Source organism: Physeter macrocephalus, chromosome 13 (genome assembly GCF_002837175.3).
Source record: "Physeter macrocephalus isolate SW-GA chromosome 13, ASM283717v5, whole genome shotgun sequence".
Taxonomy (NCBI): Eukaryota; Metazoa; Chordata; class Mammalia; order Artiodactyla; family Physeteridae; genus Physeter; species Physeter macrocephalus.
Genome location: NC_041226.1, coordinates 13203534 through 13226980, shown reverse-complemented (window position 1 = coordinate 13226980; position 23447 = coordinate 13203534). Strand labels below are relative to the sequence as shown.

Genomic DNA, 23447 nt, shown 5'->3' with positions numbered 1-23447 from the left:
GTTCGCGCCCCGGTCTGGGAGGATCCCACATGCCACGGAGCGGCTGGGCCCGTGAGCCATGGCCGCTGAGCCTGCGCGTCCGGAGCCTGTGCTCCGCAATGGGAGAGGCCACAGCAGAGGAAGGCCCGCATACCACAAAATAAATAAATAAATAAATAAATAAATAAATAAAGTATCTCAGAGGGAATTCTTTCATAAGTGAAGCTCCATTTGGAAATCAAATAATAACCCCCTAATTTATCTGTTTTGTAAGTTCATATTTTAGTGCATATAGGAACACACTCTAGACACAAGAATTACTAGAATATTCAAAGAAAAGAAAGATACTATAATCAATAGAAAGGCAGAGAAAGAGTGTGAGTGGCGAAGAAAAAAAACCTCCAAATTTGGGTTAGTGACAACTTAACTTTGAAAAATTTGGGGTGAAAACATAACATTCATGGGTTTCCTAATGAAATAGACCTCTCCCTTTAAAATACTTTTATGCCATAATTATCCATATGTACACAAAGGAGAATGTGAGTCTATGTGGACATTGTTTTTTCTTTCTTAAATAAAATCCTATGCAGTGTTTTTGGTTTGATTTTTACATATTTGGACAAATTTTTTTCAGCTTTAGGTCGTTAGAAAAGGATACTCTTTGCCACGGGGATTCGGTTTGGCACTGCAACAGTAAGATGCCGTCATCTGTAAAGATGAGGTGACCTGGCAGCTTCCTTTTAGCTGTGTTTCCTTTCGGGGGGATGAAGTTTACATGGATCCACTCATATCGCTGTGCCTGGCCCCTCAATTCTAGTAAACATGTTTACAAAGCCTCCAACCATGGGAGAATCACAAGGACGGTGGCCCCTGTGCACAGGTACGTGGACCAGATGAGCTACCTGCCAACAGCTTCCGTGAAAGAGGCAGGTTTGTAAAGATCACACAGCAGCCTGCTGGGTCTTGCAGCCAACTTTCTGGTGAACAGCGATAACGGCAGTTTCCCGGTGGAGTCGTGAGCTGGGAGGCACGAGTGTGGCGGTAGTGACGTCCTGTCTGGTCCGTTTTCTTTCAGATTTTCGGCCAGTTTGCTACGAGGAGCCGCAGCACTGGTGCTCAGTCGCCTACTATGAACTGAACAACCGTGTTGGGGAGACGTTCCAGGCTTCCTCCCGAAGTGTGCTTATTGATGGATTCACAGACCCTTCAAATAACAGGAACAGATTCTGTCTCGGACTGCTTTCTAATGTAAACAGAAACTCAACAATAGAAAATACCAGAAGACACATAGGAAAGGGTAAAAGCAAATATGTAGTTCCTTCCTATATTCTTCTGAGCTAAAACGTGGAAATAGAAACAAGCCATGGATTGGCTGCATGACCTAGTGGGGTGATCCCAGGGCTTGGCTGGGAGACCGTTCTGGGGATGTTGTTGGGAAAAGCATGGGAGGTTTTGTAACCTTAGTGTCTCTACCTCTGAGGTCGGCACACCATCTCCTGGGGGGTGGCGTAGGGTGGGTATTAGGAAGACGAACAAGATGATAAATATGAAGACAGGATAAAATTATTATTTTTATTCATTTATTTATTTGGCTGCATTGGGTCTTAGTTGCGGCATGCTGGCTTCTCTCTAGCTGTGGCATGCGGGTTTTTTCTCTCAAATTGTGGCATGCAGGCTCCAGGGCACGTGGGCTCTGTAGTTGTGGCACGCAAGGTTAGTTGCCCCACGGCATGTAGGATCTTAGTTCCCCAACCAGGGATCGAACCTGCATCCCCTGCATTGGAAGGCAGATTCTTTACCACTGGACCACCAGGGAAGTCCCAGGATGATATTATTGAAGAGAAGTATTATGAATTATTTTTGAATTGCCTGAAATGCTAAATAGGATAACTTCTGAAGAAGAGGAGTTCTGGCTGGATGATTATTTATATCAGGTGAAGTTACCTTTAGAGACTGAGAAGCTAGGCAGTTTAAAAAATCGTTGACTTATTAATGTCAGGAAGCCTTTGGTGGGTGATTGGGGTTCTCTTGTGTCCAGGCATTGTTACGACAGCCAAATAAGCACAGGCCTCACTGGGGTCTGGCTGTGATGCTTTTGGAGCCTGTCTCATTGGCATGGTCAATCCCAGCTGAGCATGAGGCCTCGTTGAGGATTTTAAGTTCTTTTCTTTTCTATTTGAATAGTTGGCAGTGTCTGAATGGTGCCTGGTTGTCCACTGTTCTACTCTGGAATCACAGGTGTAAAGAACCTTCAGAGTCATTTGATCTTTTCTCTCCCCGGCTAGCACTTATACCACCTTGGGAAGTAGCCACGAGCCTTTTATTTCAAATTTCCAGGGGAGATTCATTATTTCACTTATGATGCTTCCTGTATTCTTCCTAACGTACCTCCTAAATGTCTCCTGTTGTAAACCTACAGACCATTGACTAGAGACAGGCTGAGTTCCTTCGCTGATGTTGACTCTTAATGGCAAAAGTTACTTTCTGTTTATTTTATCCTGTATCTTTCCATAGTAGCTTTGAGGTGGCTTACAAGAAACCTTTACAGTGAAATGATAAATGAAGAATAGAAAATCAGCTGGGGGTGAGTGGGAGAGAAGAATACACGTATGTCATCTCCAAGAGTTACCATTGTAATTGTAACCATTGTGATTGTGATTAAACTTTTCCTCTGGAGGTCAGAAAAAGGAAACTTAATCTGTAATGTAACTTTTATCCCAAAGGAGGAAACAGTCATTCCTCAAAGGAAGTAATATTTTGACTGAAATCTTAAATATCTCAGGTATGGTTTTACTTTTAAATGATTTTTATAAGAATCTTCAGGTGAAATCTAAAGGAAGAACGTTAAAACGTAATGTTGTAGAGCTGTTTGCTAAAGGGCTTTACAGATTGGTCTGCATATTAGACTTCTACTTGTGCCACTTGATCTACAAATAGAATTAAAATATGCAAGGACTGTTAAACACCTTCTGGGAAACTTTCTGCAAGTAGTTTGTTCAAGGTGCTGCTGATGTGGATGGACAGATGTGGAGGGTTGGTGTCATGTTAGTAACTGAGAGATAATCCACAGGGTTAAAAAAAAAAAACACAGGAGCAAGAACCAGGACTGGTGACCAGTTACAAAAACCAGCAAGCCTAGGAAATGCTCACCTGGATGGAAGGGCACTCTACCCTCAACATGGTCCCCAAGGCAAAGGCTCAATTTTCTCAGAAAGCTGCTTTGGAATTGTCCTAATGTGAAAAGATAATTTTTTTAAGGGGTTACAAGCCATGCCATAAAGCATGGCATGGAATATTTCAAAGCAAGAGCTATTCGTTTTCTGTGAGGTCAGGGGGCTCTCTCTCAGGGGCCCCCGTGGATTGTCTGGTTCTGAGCTGTGTGGCTTCCTGGACCACCAGCCTGAGTAAGTTTGCAGCCAAATGCACCTTGAGGTTAGTGAATAAGTTAACATGTTCTGTGGAGTTAGTTACTAGAGACAGTCAGACTTCACAGCTGTGCATTCATCTCGCAAATATTTATTGAGCATTTAATCTTAGCCAGACGTTCTGCCACTAGGGATGCAGCAGTGGGAAACAAACAAGACAAAACAAAAATCCCTGGCTTCGTGGATTACCTACAACTAAGGAAAGACAAACAAGTAATAATACACGCATGCGCGCGCACACACACGTCAAATGATAATTGTCCAGAGAAAAACAAAGGAGGGGAAGGGAATGGGGAGGGTAGCCAGGGCAGGCTTCCTAAGGAGGTGACATCTGAGCCGAGAGCTAAAGAGGGAATCGACAGTGTGGGTACCAGTGGGGAATGCTTTCCAAGCAAAGGGAAACAGCAGGTACACAGGCCCTGAAGCCTGCCTGGCATAGTGAGGTATAGCAGGGACGCCAGAGTGAGTGGAGCGTCATAGGAGAAGAGGGGACAGGACCAGGTCTCAGGGCCTAGAAGCCATGCAGAGTGCTTTAACTTTGCCTGTGTGACATAGGAAGATGGAGTTAAGTTGGAGTTTACAGATCTGAGTTTTCACTTCAAAAGGATCCCCTGGCTGTTATATCGAGATGAGACTGTGGGGGTGGGGGGGCAAGGGTGGAAGGTATCTACAAAAAAAAATCTTTTTATTATGGTCAATGATGGGCCATTTCTCCCCTCTAGTTATCAGTTGCTTTGAGGTCACTTCCGGTTTGTGTTCCTTGCCACTTAAGTTAGGGAAGATGGCTGGTCCTCTAAAGGAAGTTCATGACACCACCGGTCAGCAGTGCATGTACTTACTTTAAGTTGTTTTCTGTGGCGGTGATGGTTTATGCTGACTCACCCGTGCGCTTTCATCCTGCTTTCCATCTAATGCAATGCACTGTGAGGCAGCAGGCTTGGTACCAAGCCTTTATTTGTGTCCTTACAGCAGTAACAAATCTATTGCTTTGACCTCTCTAGCCAAGTGCTTTAAATAGCCGTAGGCTAGTTAGCACTAGAATAGCCGGGGCTGCTGCTTCAGTGTCAGAGGCAGGGCTTCAAAGAACCTGGAAGGGTGCATTCTACATGAAGTCTGTCCATATTCTTCCTTGAAGACCAGGCAGGCCACTTGAACTCTTTCAAATGACTGATAGCTGCCCCCACTGATTTTCCCTAATGTGTGTGAGGCACCCTGGCAGACTCTTACTCATATTATTTTTATTGTCACCCTACGAGTTAGGATTTCTTAGTCCTATTTTATGGATGAGGCGATGGAAGCTCAGACAATTCAGCGGCGTACCCATGGTCCCACGAGTGATGTGGGTTTGCACCCATGGCTCTGTCTGTAAGGTCCAGTCGCTCCCTTCCGCTGGAGGGGAGGGACCCTCCTGCTTTTTCATCTTGGCACCCCTCTTAGTTCAGCACTTGAGGAGTTGAATCTTTTGATATGGAATGAAAATACTTATCATATGCTGCAGGCATGGTATGTCAGAATCACCTCTGAGATCTTGAAATAAGGCCCTCATTGTACTAAAGTGATGAAATTTTACAGTGATTTACTTTAAAAATGTAAATCAGAGAAGATTTTGTGTTTTCCCCACAAGAATATTCTAGAAAAGGAGTACCTCACTGAGTTACACAGAGCTCCAGCAGAGGATTATAAGGATCTTTACAGAAAAAAAGATGAAGAACTGCTGACATATCATACCTATCTGTGACTGCGCAAAATAAAGCAAAGGTTATTTCCTGATGTTTTGGGAGTGACGTAATAGCCAGTTTGGATCACTGGAGTATAAAACATGCCTGCTTTTTTAGAGTGGCTTTTAGGATGGCCCCGATTTCCAAATAATGAGGAAAACCGCAGTTTTGAATGGACTGCATGGACATATGTGTGCTGCTCTTAAGGTCATTGAGGTTGGATTATATTTCTTAGAAATGCACAACTTAATATAATCCTAATCAATAGCACTGTCATTTCTGAGCACCTACAATTTGTGCTGTAACTGAAGTCAGAGCCATTGACCCTCGTAATGAGCCTGTGCCGGGTTCTTGGCGTGAAAGGACATTTGGAGCAGGACGGGCAGGTTTCTCCTTTGCAACTGCAGACATGCTGCGTATGTCCTGGCTGCTGGCTGTTATTCCTCTCATGAGAGAAGGAGTGGGTAATTATAATTCCTGAGGCATTAGCCCTAGGGATTGAACTTACCCAGGCAAACCAAGACCTTCCCCGAACATAATTATCATAGATTCCAAATCACTGAATTGCTTTTGGAATTAGTTTTTCACCTTTTAATGAATCTTTATTTTCTTGCACATCTCAGCTTGTTCTGTAGAATCCTAGTAATGCTTCCATGTTTTATGAAAGGAATTATCCTGAGGCAAGGGTTTGGTTTGTCAGTTCCTTAGAAGGAGGGTCTGCACCTCAGGGTGATTTTTTTTTAAATAAATTTATTTATTTTTGGCTGCGTTGGGTCTTCCTTGCTGTGCGCAGGCTTTCTCTAGTTGCAGCGAGCAGGGGCTACTCTTCGTTGTGGTGCGCGGGCTTCTCATTGTGGTGGCTTCTCTTTCTTACCAAGCATGGGCTCCTAGTAATGCTTCCATGTTTTATGAAAGGAATTATCCTGAGGCAAGGGTTTTTGTGGTTTGTCAGTTCCTTAGAAGGAGGGTCTGCACCTCAGGGTGATTTTTTTTAAAATAAATTTATTTATTTTTGGCTGCGTTGGGTCTTCCTTGCTGTGCGCAGGCTTTCTCTAGTTGCAGCGAGCAGGGGCTACTCTTCGTTGTGGTGCGCGGGCTTCTCATTGTGGTGGCTTCTCTTTCTTACCAAGCATGGGCTCTAAGCGCGCGGGCTTCAGTAGTTGTGGCTCACGGGCTCTAGAGCACAGTCTCAGTAGTTGTGGTGCACGGGCTTAGTTGCTCCGCGGTATGTGGGATCTTCCCAGACCAGGGATCGAACCCGTGTCCCCTGCATTGGCAAGCGGATTCTTAACCACTGCGCCACCAGGGAAGTCCTCAGGGTGATTTTTGGATTGCTTCTTTCCCAATGGATTTAGTTTCCCAGTCTCAAAATGTCCTTTCCATTCTGCCTTTGAATGTGTATAAGGTTTCTCATCCCTGAAAAAGCAAATCCTAAAAAATTTTAACACAGAATGTCATACTGTTGCAGTTATTACACAGGGCATTGCAGAATACTTCATATCATGAGAAAATGTTCACACTATTTTAATACGTGAAAAAAGGTTATAAAAGATCCTGTAGAGGATGATCCTAATTTTGTTTAAAATGTGCACATAAAAGACTGAAAGGTATATGACAAATATTAGCTTTGAATATTTCTGGGCTGTGGATTTGTGGCTGATCTTTTTTCTTTGCATCTCTGTATTTTATAAATTTCCTCTAGTGGGTTTTGTTGCTCTTGTGAAGATGGGGTGGGACCGGGCATGTCCAGGCATGCGGAGGTCACTGAAGTAGTGGAGAGAGAGAAAGCATCACAGTTCACCCACCCTGGCAGAGTCACCACGTGTGTGAGTGCACAGTGGGCATTCAGTGTAGGTCAGTTGGGACCAAAGCTGCTTGTTCATCATATTGTCCAGAGAGACTTAGTCTTCCAAGTATAGCTTTAGGGGACTGATTTTGCTACCAGCCCAGAAGTGGCTTTGTGTGAATTGGAAGGAACCCATTTCTCAAGAGAAGTTACTGCCATCTGCTGGAGGAGTCTTCTAATAACTGTACAAATCTCGGAAGACTGAGGCACACCCTGGGTTTGTGCAGTGCACAGCTGCAGGCAGTGTCCTGGGCGGGCCCACCTCCATCCTCTGGACCAAAGCCCCGGTGTAGATCTGGAAATCTTTACTTTTATATTATTTTTTGATCATACATTAAAATTTTTTTTATTTTGGAAAATTTCAAGCTTACACAAAAGTAGAGTCATGTAATAAATTTTCATATGACCATCTCCAGCTTCAATAATGAGTCCATTCTGTACCATTCTTTTCCCCTGTCCCATCACAGTATTTTTACAAGAGTATTTTGAAGCAAATCTCAGACCTCGTATCCTTTCTCCCATATATTTAAGTATATGTCTAACTACATAAGGAATTTCTGAGAGTATCATCATTGATTACCCTCAGAAATATGCACTTTCTTCAAGCTCCAGAGGATCCTGTCAGTCAGCCAGATTTTAAAATAGTTGTGCATCTTTGATGGGGAGTAAAGACTGGTGAGGCCCTTTGCCTTTGGGTTTCTCTGAAATCTTGATCTTACTTTAGATGGCCTGGACTCAAAAGAATGTCACCCTGCATTTCATAGAGTTTCTAAGTCAGTACGATTACACTTCTTCACAGCGATTAGTTGGATAATTCACTTGTGTTTCAATAAATAGTGCATTTTTTAATGGGAAAAAAATAAAATAAAATAGTTGTGCAGAAGAGAGGGCAGCAAAGCCAAGGGGAATATCAGTTACAAACTCCAGGGAAGGTGTTGAGTTTGTGCTCATAAGTTCAGGGTGTTTTCCAAGCAGAGTGGAGAGGCATCAGGGTTCTCTGAGCTGGGCTGTGGGGTGATGAGATCTACTTTCTGCAGGGATATCCTTTCCCCACCCCAACTCCCACTCTGGAGGGGATCCATGCATATTCCTTCCACTTTGGGACGTCCCCCTCTGACTGTTAGTACGTTCCACAGCATTGGAACCCACTCACCAGCCTAACTAAGCCGCTGTCCTTCCCTCCTCCCCTCCATCATCTCTGTCGTTCAAGGCTGCAGAAGATGCCAGAAGGGACCGACCTGCAGCCTGACTCAGCAGATCCAAATCAAGTCCAAAGAGTCCTAATTAACCACCACACAGGACTCCAGACTCCCTAATCTCCTAAAGGGTGGGTGCAGGCAAACACAGATGGAAAACTCAGATGAAGAAAGATGCAGCCCGAGAAGAGAGGTAGTCCGAGGTGTGGGTTCAACTTGCCCAAGGACCCCGTCGCCGGGCTTCTCTCTCGTCTCAGGTAGCACCTTCTTTGGGCGTTTATCCTTACTGCTCACTATTCTCTATGGCGATCTAGCATGTCACACATGTGGTTTGAAGCCACTCTTCTGGCCTGTCAAATGGATGCAACTAAAATCCCTTGCTTACTTGACTCCTTCGACGCCGCTGTCTCTAGCCCAAATCCAGCCCCTTCGCAGTGGGGTTGAATTCCCGCCGGTCCCGGTACTGAGGCCTCGCTCGGGCTTCTGCGGGTGCATCCTGTTGGCTCTGCCCCCTCTTCGCGCTCAGGATGCTAAACTACTGCCTCCTTGTTCAGTCTCTTCTCTGCTTTCCATGCTCTGCCAGCATGTCTGTGGCTGCGGATAAGACTTTGTAACAGGACTGGAAATCCTCCCCTAAATAAACACCTGAGTCAGATAACAAAAATCTGTTCTCCTTAATAGGTTCTGGGAGGATTATATATTTGAAGGTCATTCAACTCAAAGACATACTAAACACTTAGCAGCCTCATGTTCTGGCTCTTTTACCACCTGCTTGCTCTCACTTTGAAAAAACTCACAGCTACCCCAGAGGCAGGCCTTCCCCCTGGGAGTTTTTAAAGGGCGTCTGCTTGGATTTGCCCCTGCCTAACCTCCAACATGTCGCTGCAGCCAAGTAACTATGTCCCAGCTAAATAGGACAGCCCTTCTGCCTTCTCCTCACGGCCAGGGCCACGGGTGTCAGACCCCGGGCCGTTTAGGGGAAAGAATGATGGAGATGAGGAAGAAAAGGGAGAGGAAGGCTGAGAAGAGGAGGGGGAGCTGGTCTGATCTAGGAGCTGAGAGGGGAACCTTGGCCTGAATATCAAGAGCTGTGCTTTATCATTGTGACCCTGGGTCCATTTCTTCAGACTGTGTTGGAGTCTGTGGTTGGGATACATAATACTGAAAACCACTCTTCTCTAAAATTGTATTAAGGGAAAGGAGATCGGAAAAGGAAGCCATAAAGCTGGCGGGAAGTATAACGCAGAAGTGCCACCATTGCTGCGGCTGTGTCCGAAATGTTTCCTAAATGCAGAGTTACACACACCAGGGTCTGAGAACCCCTGGAGGTCTTCAGTTCTATTACTTTTAAATGTTTTATTTTTATTTTTAAAAGATCCAAAATCTATCACTGTAAGTACATTCAGGATCATTTCTACAAACCCCTTGCCACTGCACAGTGATTGTATTTACAATTGTGTTGACACTTAGTGCTGGGGCATTTTGTTTCTGCTAAAAGGTTGGGGAACAATTGTTCTGGTATTGCATACTCACTAGACTAGAACATCTTCACCTCATCTAACCGCAGTCCCTTGTTATAAATTTATGTGGAATCTTAAACCCAGACGTTTGGAGGGAAAGCAACAGCTGAAATTCACTTTGAGCAGCAGCGTTCTCAGGATGCTTTGCCTTTCAGCTCTAGGAATGTGAGGTAAAGTAGCATAAACTACATTTTGATTGTGTTTTTATATTTTATCTGAAAACGTGGCACAAATTTCACTGTTTGTAGGTAAAAAGAGGCATTGTTTCTATGACCTATAACTGTAGGTGATAAGCTTTAAAATAAAATGGGTCTCTCAGGTATTTATTAAGATAAATGGATTTATAATTGTTGGTGAAATAAAATTTAAACTTCATTTATTGTTCCCTCTGAAGTAGGTTTAGTGTATGCACCTAAGTATTACCATGGTACTATCTGTGTCCAGTTCTTTTTTTTTGGATGTGTTCTGCATTATGTATTTATTTTGCATCTAATATTATGAGATCTTCATTTTAGAAGGAACAAGCGTGAGATGGAGCAAGTGATGGCAGTAGTACACGAGAGCCTACTTCTGTGTTCTTGGTGCTGATCGTAAACCTGGGTTGCAATCCACTTTTAAATGGACTCATGGAAAAAATATAGATGATAATTAAATCAAGTCAGCCCTTGGGGCACGTGTGCTACTAATCAATGATTGGTGATATTAAAATTAACCTCACAGTTGATAGTCACATCTCTTGAGGTTACAGAGGTGGATGAGAAGGGAAGGGTGATAAATCCAAGCGAAAGTCGGTGCTGGTGTTGGAAGACTGTTTTTGCCTCGTAGGCGTGCATCTGTACTACGTCGGGGGAGAGGTCTATGCCGAGTGTGTGAGTGACAGCAGCATCTTTGTGCAGAGCCGGAACTGCAACTATCAGCACGGCTTTCACCCGGCCACCGTCTGCAAGATCCCCAGCGGCTGCAGCCTCAAGATCTTCAACAACCAGCTGTTCGCTCAGCTGCTCGCCCAGTCTGTCCATCACGGATTTGAAGTCGTTTATGAGTTGACTAAGATGTGCACCATCCGGATGAGTTTTGTCAAGGTAAGGAGTGCTTGCTTCCCAATTGTAAGATGGAAAATGAAAAATAAAACCAAAAGCACTCTTTGGTTGACGTGGCAGTTAGACAGCCAGGGCAAGTAGACAGCAGTTTGCCGGGGGGCGGAGGGGGGCACTCTAATTGTTTGTTTTTTTTTAAAGTAAATACAAATTTAATTTAAATTTTTATTATAAATTTTACAGTAAAAGTAAAACGAACAATATCCTAGAAGTCAAAATTCTACCTACAGGTAACATCAAGAGTAGGGAAACTACAGAGTCCAAATTTTACCAAACAATGTACAATTTTCCTGATCAGCAGCTTAACTGGGAAAAGCATGAGCTTTGTAAGCAAACAGATTTCAAATCAAATCCCTGCTCCCCTAACTAACAACTGATCAAACAAGGTAGCTATGCTATCTTTTTTTTTTAAACATCTTTATTGGAGTATAATTGCCTTACAACGGTGTGTTAGTTTCTGCTGTACAACAAAGTGAATCAGCTATACATATACATATATCCCTATATCTCCTCCCTCTTGCGTCTCCCTCCCACCCTCCCTATCCCACCCCTCTAGGTGGTCACAAAGCACCGAGCTGATCTCCCTGTGCTGTGCGGCTGCTTCCTACTAGCTATCTATTTTACATTTGGTAGTGTATATATGTCAATTGTTTTTTGGAAGAGCTCCTCCATGAGTATGAAATCTCTTGTTTAGCAATTTTAAGAAAATTCTTAAGCATATTACTTTTGGAGGAAAACCAAGTTAAGATAGTTATCTGATTTTTTTTTTAACGCATAAGATAAAGTGACAATGTTAATTGTATAGGACTTAATGCTACAGAGATTCTTCCATCCCTCAAACTGCTGAGCATCTATGGTCACTCAGTAAATGCTGGTGAATTTACCTGAATCAAATAAGACACTCTCCTTACTCTTACAAAGCATACAGGCAAATGGAGCAGTCATATTTATAAATAAGCTACAAAACAGAACTGACTCTAATACAAGATAGTATGGATTAAGTGCTGTTTATAAAGGTATAAACAAATTGGGATAGAAACATTATGGGGGTTGTGATTAATTCTGAGACAGCAGTAGATGTTCTGTTTATGAATATTTGTTGAATTTATCAAATTAGATCTTATTAAAATTGATGTGAAGGTTGGAGAACGGAGGAAAAGTTACTTAGCGGGAAGGAAAAAAACTGGATTTGCACGTTGAAGCTAAAGACCTCAGTTTCATCGTCTGCTATTTCATCCCTCACAAAGCACTTGCAAATAATTCTAATATTTCCAAATCTGAGCTTGTTTATCAAACTGAGTATATGTACGCAGTTTTCCCATTGTCATATATTCATCCAAGGAATCAGTATGGCTTGTTCAAGGTTTTTTCAAAGTAAAATTTATTTATTAATCCTTTAAAATTATCTTGAAAAATGTGTCCTGTTTTTCTATACTTTTTTTAAAAAATTTATTTATTTATTTATTTTTGGCTGCGTTGGGTCTTTGTTGCTGTGCGCAGGCTTTCTCTAGTTGCGGCGAGCTACTCTTCGTTGTGGTGCGCGGGTTTCTCATTGCGGTGGCTTCTCTTGTTGCAGAGCACGGGCTCTAGGCACGCGAGCTTCAGTAATTGTGGCACACGGGCTCAGTAGTTGTGGCTTGCGAGCTCTAGAGCGCAGGCTCAGTAGTTGTGGTGCACGGGCTTAGTTGCTCCGCAGCATGTGGGATCTTCCATACCAGGGCTCGAACCCTTGGTGTCCCCTGCATTGGCAGGAGGATTCTTAACCACTGCACCACCAGGGAAGTCCATTATGTCTTTATTGTATATATAATTTTAGTAATTATTTTAAAAATAAGAATAGAGTTTCCAATGGAAAAAATGACTTCTCGAATCTATTTCTTTCATGGTGACAAAGCAGTTTTATTCAAATTTACTGTTAAGCTTTAAAAGTATTTTCACACGGTCAGGCAATTAAAATTAAATACCTGAAAATCTTTTCAGACGTTTTGATGCTTCAGAGCCAGCAGAGGGCGTTAAATTGCCATTAACGAACAACCATTTGACGTGCAGTTAACTTTTTTCTAGGCCTGTTTTTCAAATTAGGATGAAATGCCAATATCTCAGATGTAATTATTTCACTGTAACATAAGCTTGCATAGAAATCTTATTTTCCTAAGATCAGCAAGATGTATTTCTCAGATATGTAACCTTTAAATTCATAAAACTACACAATTCACAGAAGATAAACTGTTATTATATTGCAGGGACTTTTAAAAACATAAATCCCTAGCAAATATAACTACAGATGATCAGTGTAAAGAAATGTACAAGTTCTCATCACAAGAAAAAATTGCAACCATGTGAGGTGATGGATATTGACTAAACTTATTATCTTTATTTTTACTGTCTCTCCTATGGATGGTCACAAATGGCAAATTGCCAGAAGTGAGCCAGCGGGGGGAGAGGAGAAACAAGCTTTGTTCATCAATCCTGAATAACCAAGGGCACCCTCAGCCCTCGCTTTACAACGTTCAGATCCAGTCATTGGTCTGTAGTGAGCAACCATTTTGTACAAAACATGGGTCTTCAGCATTAAGGGGGTGAACATGAGTTCAAGCTCCTTTCCCTGTGGAAGAGGAAGTGATTTGCCAGGGACGCCGGCATGGCTAGAACCCAGGCCCTCTCTAGGTCCATGAATTTAGTTATGAACCCAGGAGGAAACCATGGATGGGGACTCAGGGTATCTGGTTGATGCAAAAGTCGTCCTGTACTTGCAGGAACGTAGAGTTCACGTTCTCAGGTCCCAGGAGCTGCCCCGGGTTGGGTGGGCTGTGTCCACCGGGCCTGCTGGGGTCTCTGAAGGCTGCCTGTAAAGTCTGGCACAATCACTCGGCTCCGTTTTTGCTTTTCAGGGTTGGGGAGCCGAGTATCATCGCCAGGATGTCACGAGCACGCCCTGCTGGATTGAGATTCACCTTCATGGACCACTGCAGTGGTTGGACAAAGTTCTGACTCAAATGGGCTCTCCACACAACCCGATTTCTTCAGTGTCTTAACAGTCCTGTCTTCATCCACATTTCTATAGGATAGATGCTATTGCAGGCAGTATATCATTTCAGATTTGCAACTAACTGAAGTTTCTAAGTACATGTGTAAATACATATAATATATACTGTTCACATTTTGTATCACCATTTGTTTTGTGCTTTCTAGTTAACCTGATGCCAGTACAGTGCAATTAGAAAAGCAGGTTTTTTTGTGCCTACGCTCTAATAAGCAGCAGCTTCTTTTGTGGGAGAGGACAAATGAGAGGCAACTGTAGGAACAGTATTTGAAGGGTGTTGGTAGAATAAAGGCAGCTTTAGTCCACCATGTCATGTAAGGCATGTTGTATGGCCAATCTGGAAAAATATTAAAACTGTTTACGTAGCAAAAATCAGGTACTAGCAGCACTAGAGCAAATAACACTTTAGGACAAAACAAAGCTATCAAACCCATAAAATTTAAATAACTTCACTGTTAGTGCTACTGGCCAAAAAAAAAAATCAAGCTTGTAAAATCAGTTATGTAAGGTAAGTCACATAAACTTTATTTCTGAAGTTGAAATACCTATAGCTGGACTACTGTGCTGATATGAACGGTACATTTTAAACAAATTAAACTGTGATGGGAAAAGAAAGAAACTGTGAAGCTGAGAGTCATGTTGCCTCATTATCTACCACTGTAAAAAAAAAAGAATGAGTCTAATAAATATGAAAATAGCATGAAATGAGCTATATCCCCCCACTGCAAAATAAGACCAGAACTTAGTCTGAGAATCACCCACGGAGATGCCTGCTTTCCACATAGGAAATCTCAGGTTCCTGTTTTCCTGGTGATTCATGTCAGGCAGCTCTGCAGATTTCTGAGTCTGCACAGTGAGCTCTACGGCCGTGTATGTAACTCAGTCCTGTGTGCGGAAGCAGTAAAATAAGAGCATTGGACAAAAGCACCCTGTTTACTTATGCCTTCCCACATTCCCACGTTCAAAGTCTCTAGGTGAGGGCATGCCTTTTGCCACATTTTCCTCACATGTTGGCAAATATTAACTATTCACAGATGACTCAAACAGTGGTGAAGCCTTTGAGAAAATCTAGACACACTGCTGGGATCAAATTTGAGTTATTTAACTTAGTGTCTCTATTGATTAAATGATCTGCTGGTCATATGTGGTAGCCTCTTCTAAAACTAAAGCTTCATACCTGGAAATAACTTCCCAAGTAAGATAATAATTTCACAATCCCTATCATTTCTGAGGAACAGTGGTCCTGAATAACAGGACATTTTAAAAAATGTATCCACAACATCAAAACCTGTTCTTATTTACCCTTGGATGATAAAGAGAGGAAAAATTCCCAAATTCCTAGGTACTTTCATACATATATAATTCCCACCCACTAAACACTGCATTGCTTGGAAAAATATTTCACACCCTTTTTAAAATGTGTAATTTAAGAAGGTAATTATGCTTGTAACAGACGGTACTGCAGTGATCCAGGAGGTTTCTTCATTTATACATTCTGTCTCAACTCTTTCTAGCATTAGTGCATAGTAGTTGTTTCTCATTAAATTGTATTCAAGGTAGGAATGATCATGTGAAAAAGATGTATGTGTGAGCTACTGCTGTCACCTCTTGTAATAACTAGTGTTACCTAATAGAAGCTTCCCTATATACAATAGAAAATATTACATTTTACATTAAAGCTAGGTGGTCCATTTAGTGTTTAGCAAACTCCGTAGTATATTGGTTCATCAACTACGTATGTGCCTGGCACAATGTTAGGTACTGTGGAATCGAATGTAAACAAGAGACCCATCCCAGCCCTCTGGAGCTGAGAGTCTTAAGAGTAAATCTGTTTGTAGAATCATCTTTATGTTTCAAGAACTTTTAAAACAAACCATGCAATCTTTCTTATGCTTGAAAAAAAGTATAATTGACTTCTTAATTATCTCTATTTTGCAGCTGATTTCCCTTCTCTTCTGAGCAATCAAGTAATGGTTGAAGACTTCCTTGGATAAATGCTACTTTTCTTCTGTGTCTCAAAATTGGGTTTTTCTCCTTTCGCTTCCCTATTTTCCAATAATTCCCCATCTCCCCTTTTCTTGGAAAAGGCATTAATATGGTGAAGTCATCCTCATACAAGTACTGTTGCATGAAAGAGCATTAGGTACACGTGGTTTGGGCTCCAGAGAGCAAACACAGCTTTGTGAATCTCTCCATCAGTGGTCAAACTCCTCCTCTGGTAATCTTATACCTTTACAGGATTAATTGGTACTAGTTGCTTATAAATGACATGAAAAAATGCATTGAATTTTCATGCAGCTTTGGGAAACCAGGACAAAATATTCCGGTGAATCCAAATTATTTCTTCAAAAACTAAATGATTAAAGTGGTACATATGCGTCATTACCAGTCCTATCTCACCAGAAGCCTTTATTAAGAACTGTGAAATTCAGAGAATTTAGAATTGATGAGAAGTTAATCCTTCAGTCACTGTTAAGAGTCACATTTTAAATCAGCCTTTTAACATTTTTGCTGGCAAGAATTGTTAAAAATAGTAATGCAGTATTTGATTTCAAACTTCTAAATGTGCTCATTTAGCATTCAATCCTTGAGATAGACAATCCAAAAAATGTCATAGCATTCTTTTATAGGATAGTGAGCAAAGTGGACATGCTAAGCCATTAATTGCATCAGCCAAACATGTTTAAGGTTGCCACAGACAAGGAATGTGCAATAGAGAATAACAACATCTGGCCTGCTCACAAGACCCAGAACATTTATGGTGTTGTTCAAGCCTGTTTTTAGTGTTTTTTTGTTAAAAATTTGAGATGTGAAAAGTTTGTTTTAGTTAGATGATATTTTAATACCTGCCAGTGCTTTGGAACTATTAAGATGTCACTTCTCAATACATTTATGTTTTGTTATTCTTTTCTTTTTTTTACACTCAGTATAAATCAGGAAAAGCTGTACAACAACCTAGCATTTAGAATTTCCTTTTCATTGTCTTCTAAGGAACTGAATACCCCCATCACAGCAACAAAAGCATTTTATAAGTAACACTTGCTAGACTTTAAGCACCTGCTTAACTTTGAGTATGTCCTGAATATTTGGTATATATAGTCAACAAATAAAGCAAAATATAACATGCATTCCAAATTTCATCTTTTCCTATTAAGGATTTAACAACTGAACTATATGACAAGATTAGGTGATCCTGGCATATGTTAAATTCAAATTAATGTAAAACAAACCAACAAAAAAGAAACTATTTCTATTTAAGTAATGTTTTTGATTATTGTAGGTAGGCTTCAATTATCCTTCAAATGCACACTTACACTGTTACCTGATTGTTTATAATAAAGAATACTGTACCTATGTGTCTTTTGGCTCATTTTTCCCTGCAAACGTCATAGAAGGATTTCTTGAATATGCGTCCTTAAGATGATCTTAAACCATCCTTTGAAAATAGGATGTTTCTGAAATCCAACATCCTATAGAGAAATTAGGTAACAGTTTTGAATTAAACACCTCAGAATAACTGGCATTAAATATAGAACCTTGCGGGGAGGGATAAATTAGGAGGTTGGGATTAACATATTCACATTTATATATAAAATAGAAAATATATTCATATATAAAATAGAAAAGAATATAGAACTTTGAAGATACTTTGCAGTAATTTTAGAAAGGATATGCATAGAAGCTTTTTCTGGATATTAAGTGATATTACAGTATGTAGGAGAGAATGAACAATTTTATTACTGCATACATCTGTACATTGCTATATATTACCTATTAGAAAGGTGCTAAAGAAGGCAACTGAGGAAAAACTAAGATAAATCCAGGAGGAATATGAACATATCTAAAAATGTAAATGTTCTATTCCCTCCATTTAAATTTCCTTCCAGCCTGTAAACGGAGGGGGTTAAATATGTAAATATTTTGAGAAAACTTAGCCGCCTTAACTTGATCAAAGTTTTCCTTTTTTTATTTTTTTTAAAGAAATGGAGCCCTTTAGTCAAATATTTTGTGGAGTTCCAAAATGTAAACAGATGAAAGACAAGCTATTCTGGTTCGATACAGGTGAGGATTATGAAGTTGTAAGTTTATGGAACGCAGTGTTTGTGTCTTGCTTGTCTTTGCATCTCCCATCTTTCATGACCCTGTTCTTGCAACCAAAATTTGGTATTGGCACTTCAACCACTAACTAGTACAGATTTTAAAATATATCACTGTATAGACATAAAATACTGTCTTTAAACATTAGCCCATCTAAGAGAAGGAATATTTTCATCATCCTAGGAACTTCCACATATTCGTTTATTAGACGATTCTTGTGCATCAGCTACTACCAGGCAGGCACCATAGATGGCAATGACAACACAGTTTCTGCCTTAAAGAAGCTTATCATCTGTGGAGGAAATGAACAAGTAAACCAATAAAGGTCAGTGTGCTATCAGTTGTGACAGGTTGCCAGGGGACCAAGCAATGACACCTCTCTCAGGCCCTGGATGGGTACCCAGGAAAGCTTCTGGGCTGATCCACCTTGCCTTCCTTCCCATCAGTTCCCCTAGCAAGTCTCCCAGACATTTCTAAACCAGACTAGGTGCCTGATCTCTGTGCACCCATCATAATTTATGCTCATCGACGGTCAGTTATCAATTCCTGCACCATACTATTTTCTTGTCCCTCCATCTCTATGAAGCTGGGAGCTTTTTAAGGGCAAGGATTGTATCTATTTGTGTTCAGCATTTTCCAGCTGTTGTTTAGAAAGGCATTTGGGGTTCACATTATAAAGGCAGAAATGGTATTTGTCTCATTCTCCTTTTTTAAAATCAGCAATTATTTAATTTCTTCTCTTCAAAATAAAAATAATTGCAAGCCTTCAATTACATGTCCAGTGACCATGCTGCAGCTGGTGGGGATGAGAAGCATGCTTATGATTTAGTTTGCAAATATTCAGCTGCACAGCAGTAGCAAGGGAAGATAGCTTTGACAGTTAAACTGTTAAAATTGTTTTTATTCTAAGCACTTATTTTCAAAATGTGAATTTGAGCAAAGACAAGATGCATAGGAATTCTGATGTAACAAGTTAACAAGGAGTATAAAAAAGGTAACAGTTCTGAAAGTTTATCTCTGTATGATCACTGATGATTCCATTATTTGCATGCATCTGATAAAAATGTTATGTATGGCCTCAGATTTACTCCAGCAATCTGAAAGATGATGTTAAATGGAGTAAATATAATGAAAATTATATTCAGGTTTGTTTTTTTTTAAGCCAGAAATTACTCACACCTGCATTATGTTATTTGGAGATAATGTTTGCAAGTGACAGGCTAAATCTTCTCTAACCTCATCATTTAGAAAGAAGAAAACTAAACATTCTAAAAATAACCCAGTGATGTTTAATGAAGATGCCTGTGGAGAGAGGCTCAGGAGTAGGGGTAAGAAGACTTTTTCTATCAAGCTTTGCAGGCCATGTGGCCTTTGTGACTGTTACAACTACTCAACTCTGCCATTGCAGTGCAAAAGCCACCCTAAACAATATGTAAGTGGATGGGCATGGCTGTGTTCCAATGAAACCTTATAGACATTGAAATTTGAATTTCATATAATTTTCACATCATGAGACGATTTTCTTTTGTTTTCAACCATTTAAAACTGTAAAAACTGTTCTTAGCCTGTAGCAGTACAGAAATGAGCTGCTGGTTGGATCTGGCCTGGGGTGGGGTGTCCCAGTTAGCTGAGCCCTGCTCTGGAGGATGAGAAGCTGTATTGAATGTACCAACCATAGCCATACTCCCATCTGAATGCAGCCTTAGGAGACACCCCAAGCCCGACCACGAGAACCCCTCAGCTAAGCTCAGCCAACCCTTAACATTGTGGGTTGGGCAGGAAGGTGATTATGGTAAGCCACTCTGCTTTGGGGTGGTGTGCTAGATAACTAGTCATAAACGTGTGGAATGTTGATGAAACTTTTTCTTTGCTTCATCCAGAGCCTCAGGTGGGAGTAGCTTCTCATCACAAAGCACAGGCATGCGTGTTTGAAGCACCTACAATTTTTTTTAACATCTTTATTGGAGTATAATTGCTTTACAATGGTGTGTTAGTTTCTGCTGTATAACAAAGTGAGTCAGCTATATATATATATACATATATTCCCATATCCCCTCCCTCTTGTGTCTCCCTCCCACCCTCCCTATCCCACCCCTCTAGGTGGACACAAAGCACCAAGCTGATCTCCCTGTGCTATGCGGCTGCTTCCCACTAGCTAGCTATTTTACATCCGGTAGTGTATATATGTCCATGCTACTCTCTCACTTTGTCCGAGCTTACCCTTCCCCCTCCCCATGTCCTCAAGTCCATTGTCTACGTCTGTGTCTTTATTCCTGTCCTGCCCCTAGTTTCTTCAGAACCATTTTTTTTAAGATTCCATATATATGTGTTAGCATATGGTATTTGTTTTTCTCTTTTGACTTACTTCACTCTGTATGACAGTCTCTAGATCCATCCACCTCACTACAAATAACTCAGTTTCATTTCTTTTTATGGCTGAGTAATATTCCATTGTATATATGTGCCACATCTTCTTTATCCATTCATCTGTCGATGGACACTTAGGTTGCTTCCTAAGTGCTCAGAGACTCTGTTTTCAGGCTCCTGTCATATTTGCAGAGCTGGCCTTTTCTTTCTAAAATAGCCTTCAGGACCAGGACACCTTACCTTTTGTGCCAGTGCATGGACCCTTGTGGCCTGGGATCTGCCTGTCCAAGAAGAGCCAAGCATTCCTCTCTTATCCTGTCCTGGCTATTGTAAATAGTGCTGCAATGAACATTGGGGTGCATGTGTCTTTCTGAATTATGGTTTTCTCAGGGTATATGCCCAGGAGTGGGAATTGCTGGGTCGTATGGTAGCTCTATTTTCAGTTTTTAAAAGAAACTCCATACTGTTCTCTAGTGGTTGTATCAATTTACATTCCCATCAACAGTGCAAGAGGGTTCCCTTTTCTCCACACCCTCTCCAGCATTTGTTGTTTGTAGATTTTCTGATGATGGCCGTCCTGACCAGTGGAAGCACCTACAATTTATGATATGGTAGCTACTCTGGTTCTGAACAGTACCCCGGCTCCATTTGCTCTGCCAGTGAAACTGCTGTTTAAGAGATCTCTGTTCAAAATACTTCTCTTTCCCAGACCATGTGGGAAGACTTGCCAGTTTGGTTGCTACAGGTAAAGCATTCAATTCCCACCTCCTATTAACACCAGAAGTGAGCTATGACATTTCCCAGCGACCAGCGAGGGTACAGTGCAGGCAGTAAGGCAGCACTGGCCTCTGAGGATACTGCTGTTCCCAGCACCGCTGTGGTGGTCCCAGCCTCTGACCTTTATCTTGTGGCCAGAGAAGAGTCCAGAGAGCCTAGAGCTCTGCTGGTCAGAAAGCACCCCGCCTTCCTCTCCAAACTGGGTACCTGAGAATTACTCTGTGCATCTCTGTTTTAAATTTTCATTGCCCTTTGGAATGGGTGGTGCCTGGCCTGGGCAGAGGATGTGGTCATTTTCCAATTGCTAACAAAGCAGGAAGTGTTCAAGAGAGTGAGGTCCTGGATGGACTTTAAACCCCATTTAAAGGTAGCAAATGTCTGGGACTAGGAAGCAAAGGGCAATGTTGATTGTTGCTGGCACTGGAGAGGTGAATAAGAAATAGAAGAGACACAGGAAACACGGTAACATAGCATTTGAACGTACGACGAGAGACAGGTACCTGGATAAGAGAGGAACGCTTGGCTATTCTTGGACAGGCAGATCCCAGGCCACAACAGTCCACACACTGGCACAAAAGGCAAGGTGTCCCGGTCCTGAAGGCTATTTTAGAAAGAAAAGGCCAGCTCTGCAAATATAACAGGAGCCTGAAAACAGGGTCTCTGAGCACGACACTGCTTGAGTTTCCATACTGGCAGACAACTTGTGGTGATCTTAGAAAAATACTGATTTCTCTAAGACTCAGGGTCCCTCATTTTCTGAAAAGAAATAATGCTGTCACAATTACCCGTCACCCCTGCAGATGGTTCTCTTCAACACGATGGTGAAGTACAGGTGCGTATGTGTATTTTAATATGATATATTACCATAATAAATAGTAATAAATTTTTGTGCAAATATTTGATGTTAATATATCCTGCTCCTTATTAGATTTTCAAAGGCAACTGGTGTAAAATCTTATTAGTGGACAGTGGTCCCCAACTGAGGACAGTATATGACACAAGTTGCAATTATATATAAGAGAGGAAAACAAACAGAAAATCTCACTAGTCATAACTATCTTTTCTGGTTGTTTTCCTTAGCTCTCTGTTGTTGTTTTCCTGCTGCATATACTCCTAGGCCCTTTTAAGCCCAAACTACAAATAGCTCATGAAAATCAGTATCTGTGCTCAGTGAACACACCTTAAGAAAGGCTACATGCATTTCAATATTACTAGGGTAAAGCTATGAAGAGAAAAGATCTACTTAGTTTACTGCAGTATATAATAATTTTAAAAAAGCTTATCTCTGATGCATTAGAATAGTACAAACGATTATTTAGAGGGTGGAGTAATACATGTTAAGGATAATAGGGAAAGTTAGAAGATGAGATCAACTCACCTAATTAGTAAACATGTCAAGTATTCTCACTAAAATGTTTTGCAAATATTAACTGTAAACTTAATAAAGGCAGTATTTTGATCAGTGTTTTTTCCTATAGTGAGGCAAGTCTGCTAAACAAATGAAAGTTCAGCCTATCTCCAAATAAACTGCTATCTGAATACAGGTCCTATGTATGTACCATTCAACAGCATCTGTAGTCATGATTATAACACTCATTTTCATAGTTAAAGAAAGCTAGAAACTGAGGGAGTGATGATGATAAGAACACTAAAATTTCCATGTCAATTAGTTACACAAAGGAAATCAGGACTACTTTCCAATATCCATTATTAATTATATTTTCCAACTCTAGAAAAAGAAACAGGAAGTTGTAAATCAACAGTCATTTGAAAGTTCCCAAATTGAGACCTTTTAAACCAAGACTGAGAACCTAGAAGCCATAAAAGAAGTGTCAGATATGTTCAAATATTCAAAAATTGAAAGCTTGCATGGCAAGAAATACCATAAAAAGGTAAATAGACCAATTTTAGAAGTGGAAAAAAATAAATAAAAACGACATAGGGCTAATTTTTATAATAGTCACCAGAGTTTTGCACACTGAGTAGAAAAAAGGAGCCTAATGGAAAAATAGACAAAAGACACGACGAGGCAATTCACAGAAGAGTAAATCTAAGTAGCCAACAAGCATATGAAAAGGTGCTCAAATTTACCAGCCTTCAGGGAAATGCTAATAAGTGTAACAATTAGCAGTCCATAGCTATCAGAAAGGCAAGAGTTAAAAAAGAACAGTAACTCCTACTGCTGGCAAAAACACGAGGAAAAGAAATTCTCCCTTGTTACTGATGCATGTGTGAAGTGATACAGCCTCTTTAGGGGAAAGGAATATAACGGTATCTATGTAAAGGAAACATGTATCTATAGATCTCCCTCCACCCAACAATCCCATTCCTGAGAATCCACCCCAAGGCCAGAGAACCAGCAGTAAACACCACTACAAAAG

At 41.0% G+C, this 23447-nt stretch overlaps 1 protein-coding gene and 1 long non-coding RNA gene across 6 annotated transcripts in view; both read left to right on the top strand.

Moving 5' to 3' along the window:
* The window catches only part of SMAD9 (SMAD family member 9), a 59455-nt gene extending 45293 nt beyond the window's left edge, over positions 1–14162 (top strand). For 3 of the 4 annotated variants that reach the window (XM_024125859.3, XM_024125861.3, XM_055089437.1), the window contains exons 4-6: positions 1055–1276; positions 10510–10766; positions 13673–14162. In XM_024125859.3, coding sequence (XP_023981627.1) covers positions 1055–1276; positions 10510–10766; positions 13673–13816 — 623 coding nt within the window. In that variant the 3' untranslated portion in view covers positions 13817–14162. The remainder of the gene's footprint in view (positions 1–1054; positions 1277–10509; positions 10767–13672) is intronic. The other variant, XM_055089438.1, reaches the window with a different exon arrangement.
* Positions 14163–17840: 3678 nt separating this feature from the next.
* On the top strand, positions 17841–20380 carry LOC114487485 (uncharacterized). Of its 2 annotated transcripts, XR_003682622.2 has the most exons (4): positions 17841–17886; positions 18106–18247; positions 19171–19250; positions 20023–20380. It is a non-coding gene; the product is annotated as an uncharacterized lncRNA (long non-coding RNA). The 2 variants fall into 2 exon arrangements; XR_003682621.2 differs by lacking the exon at positions 17841–17886 and having other exon boundaries at positions 17922–18247.
* The last annotated feature ends 3067 nt before the right edge of the window (positions 20381–23447 follow it).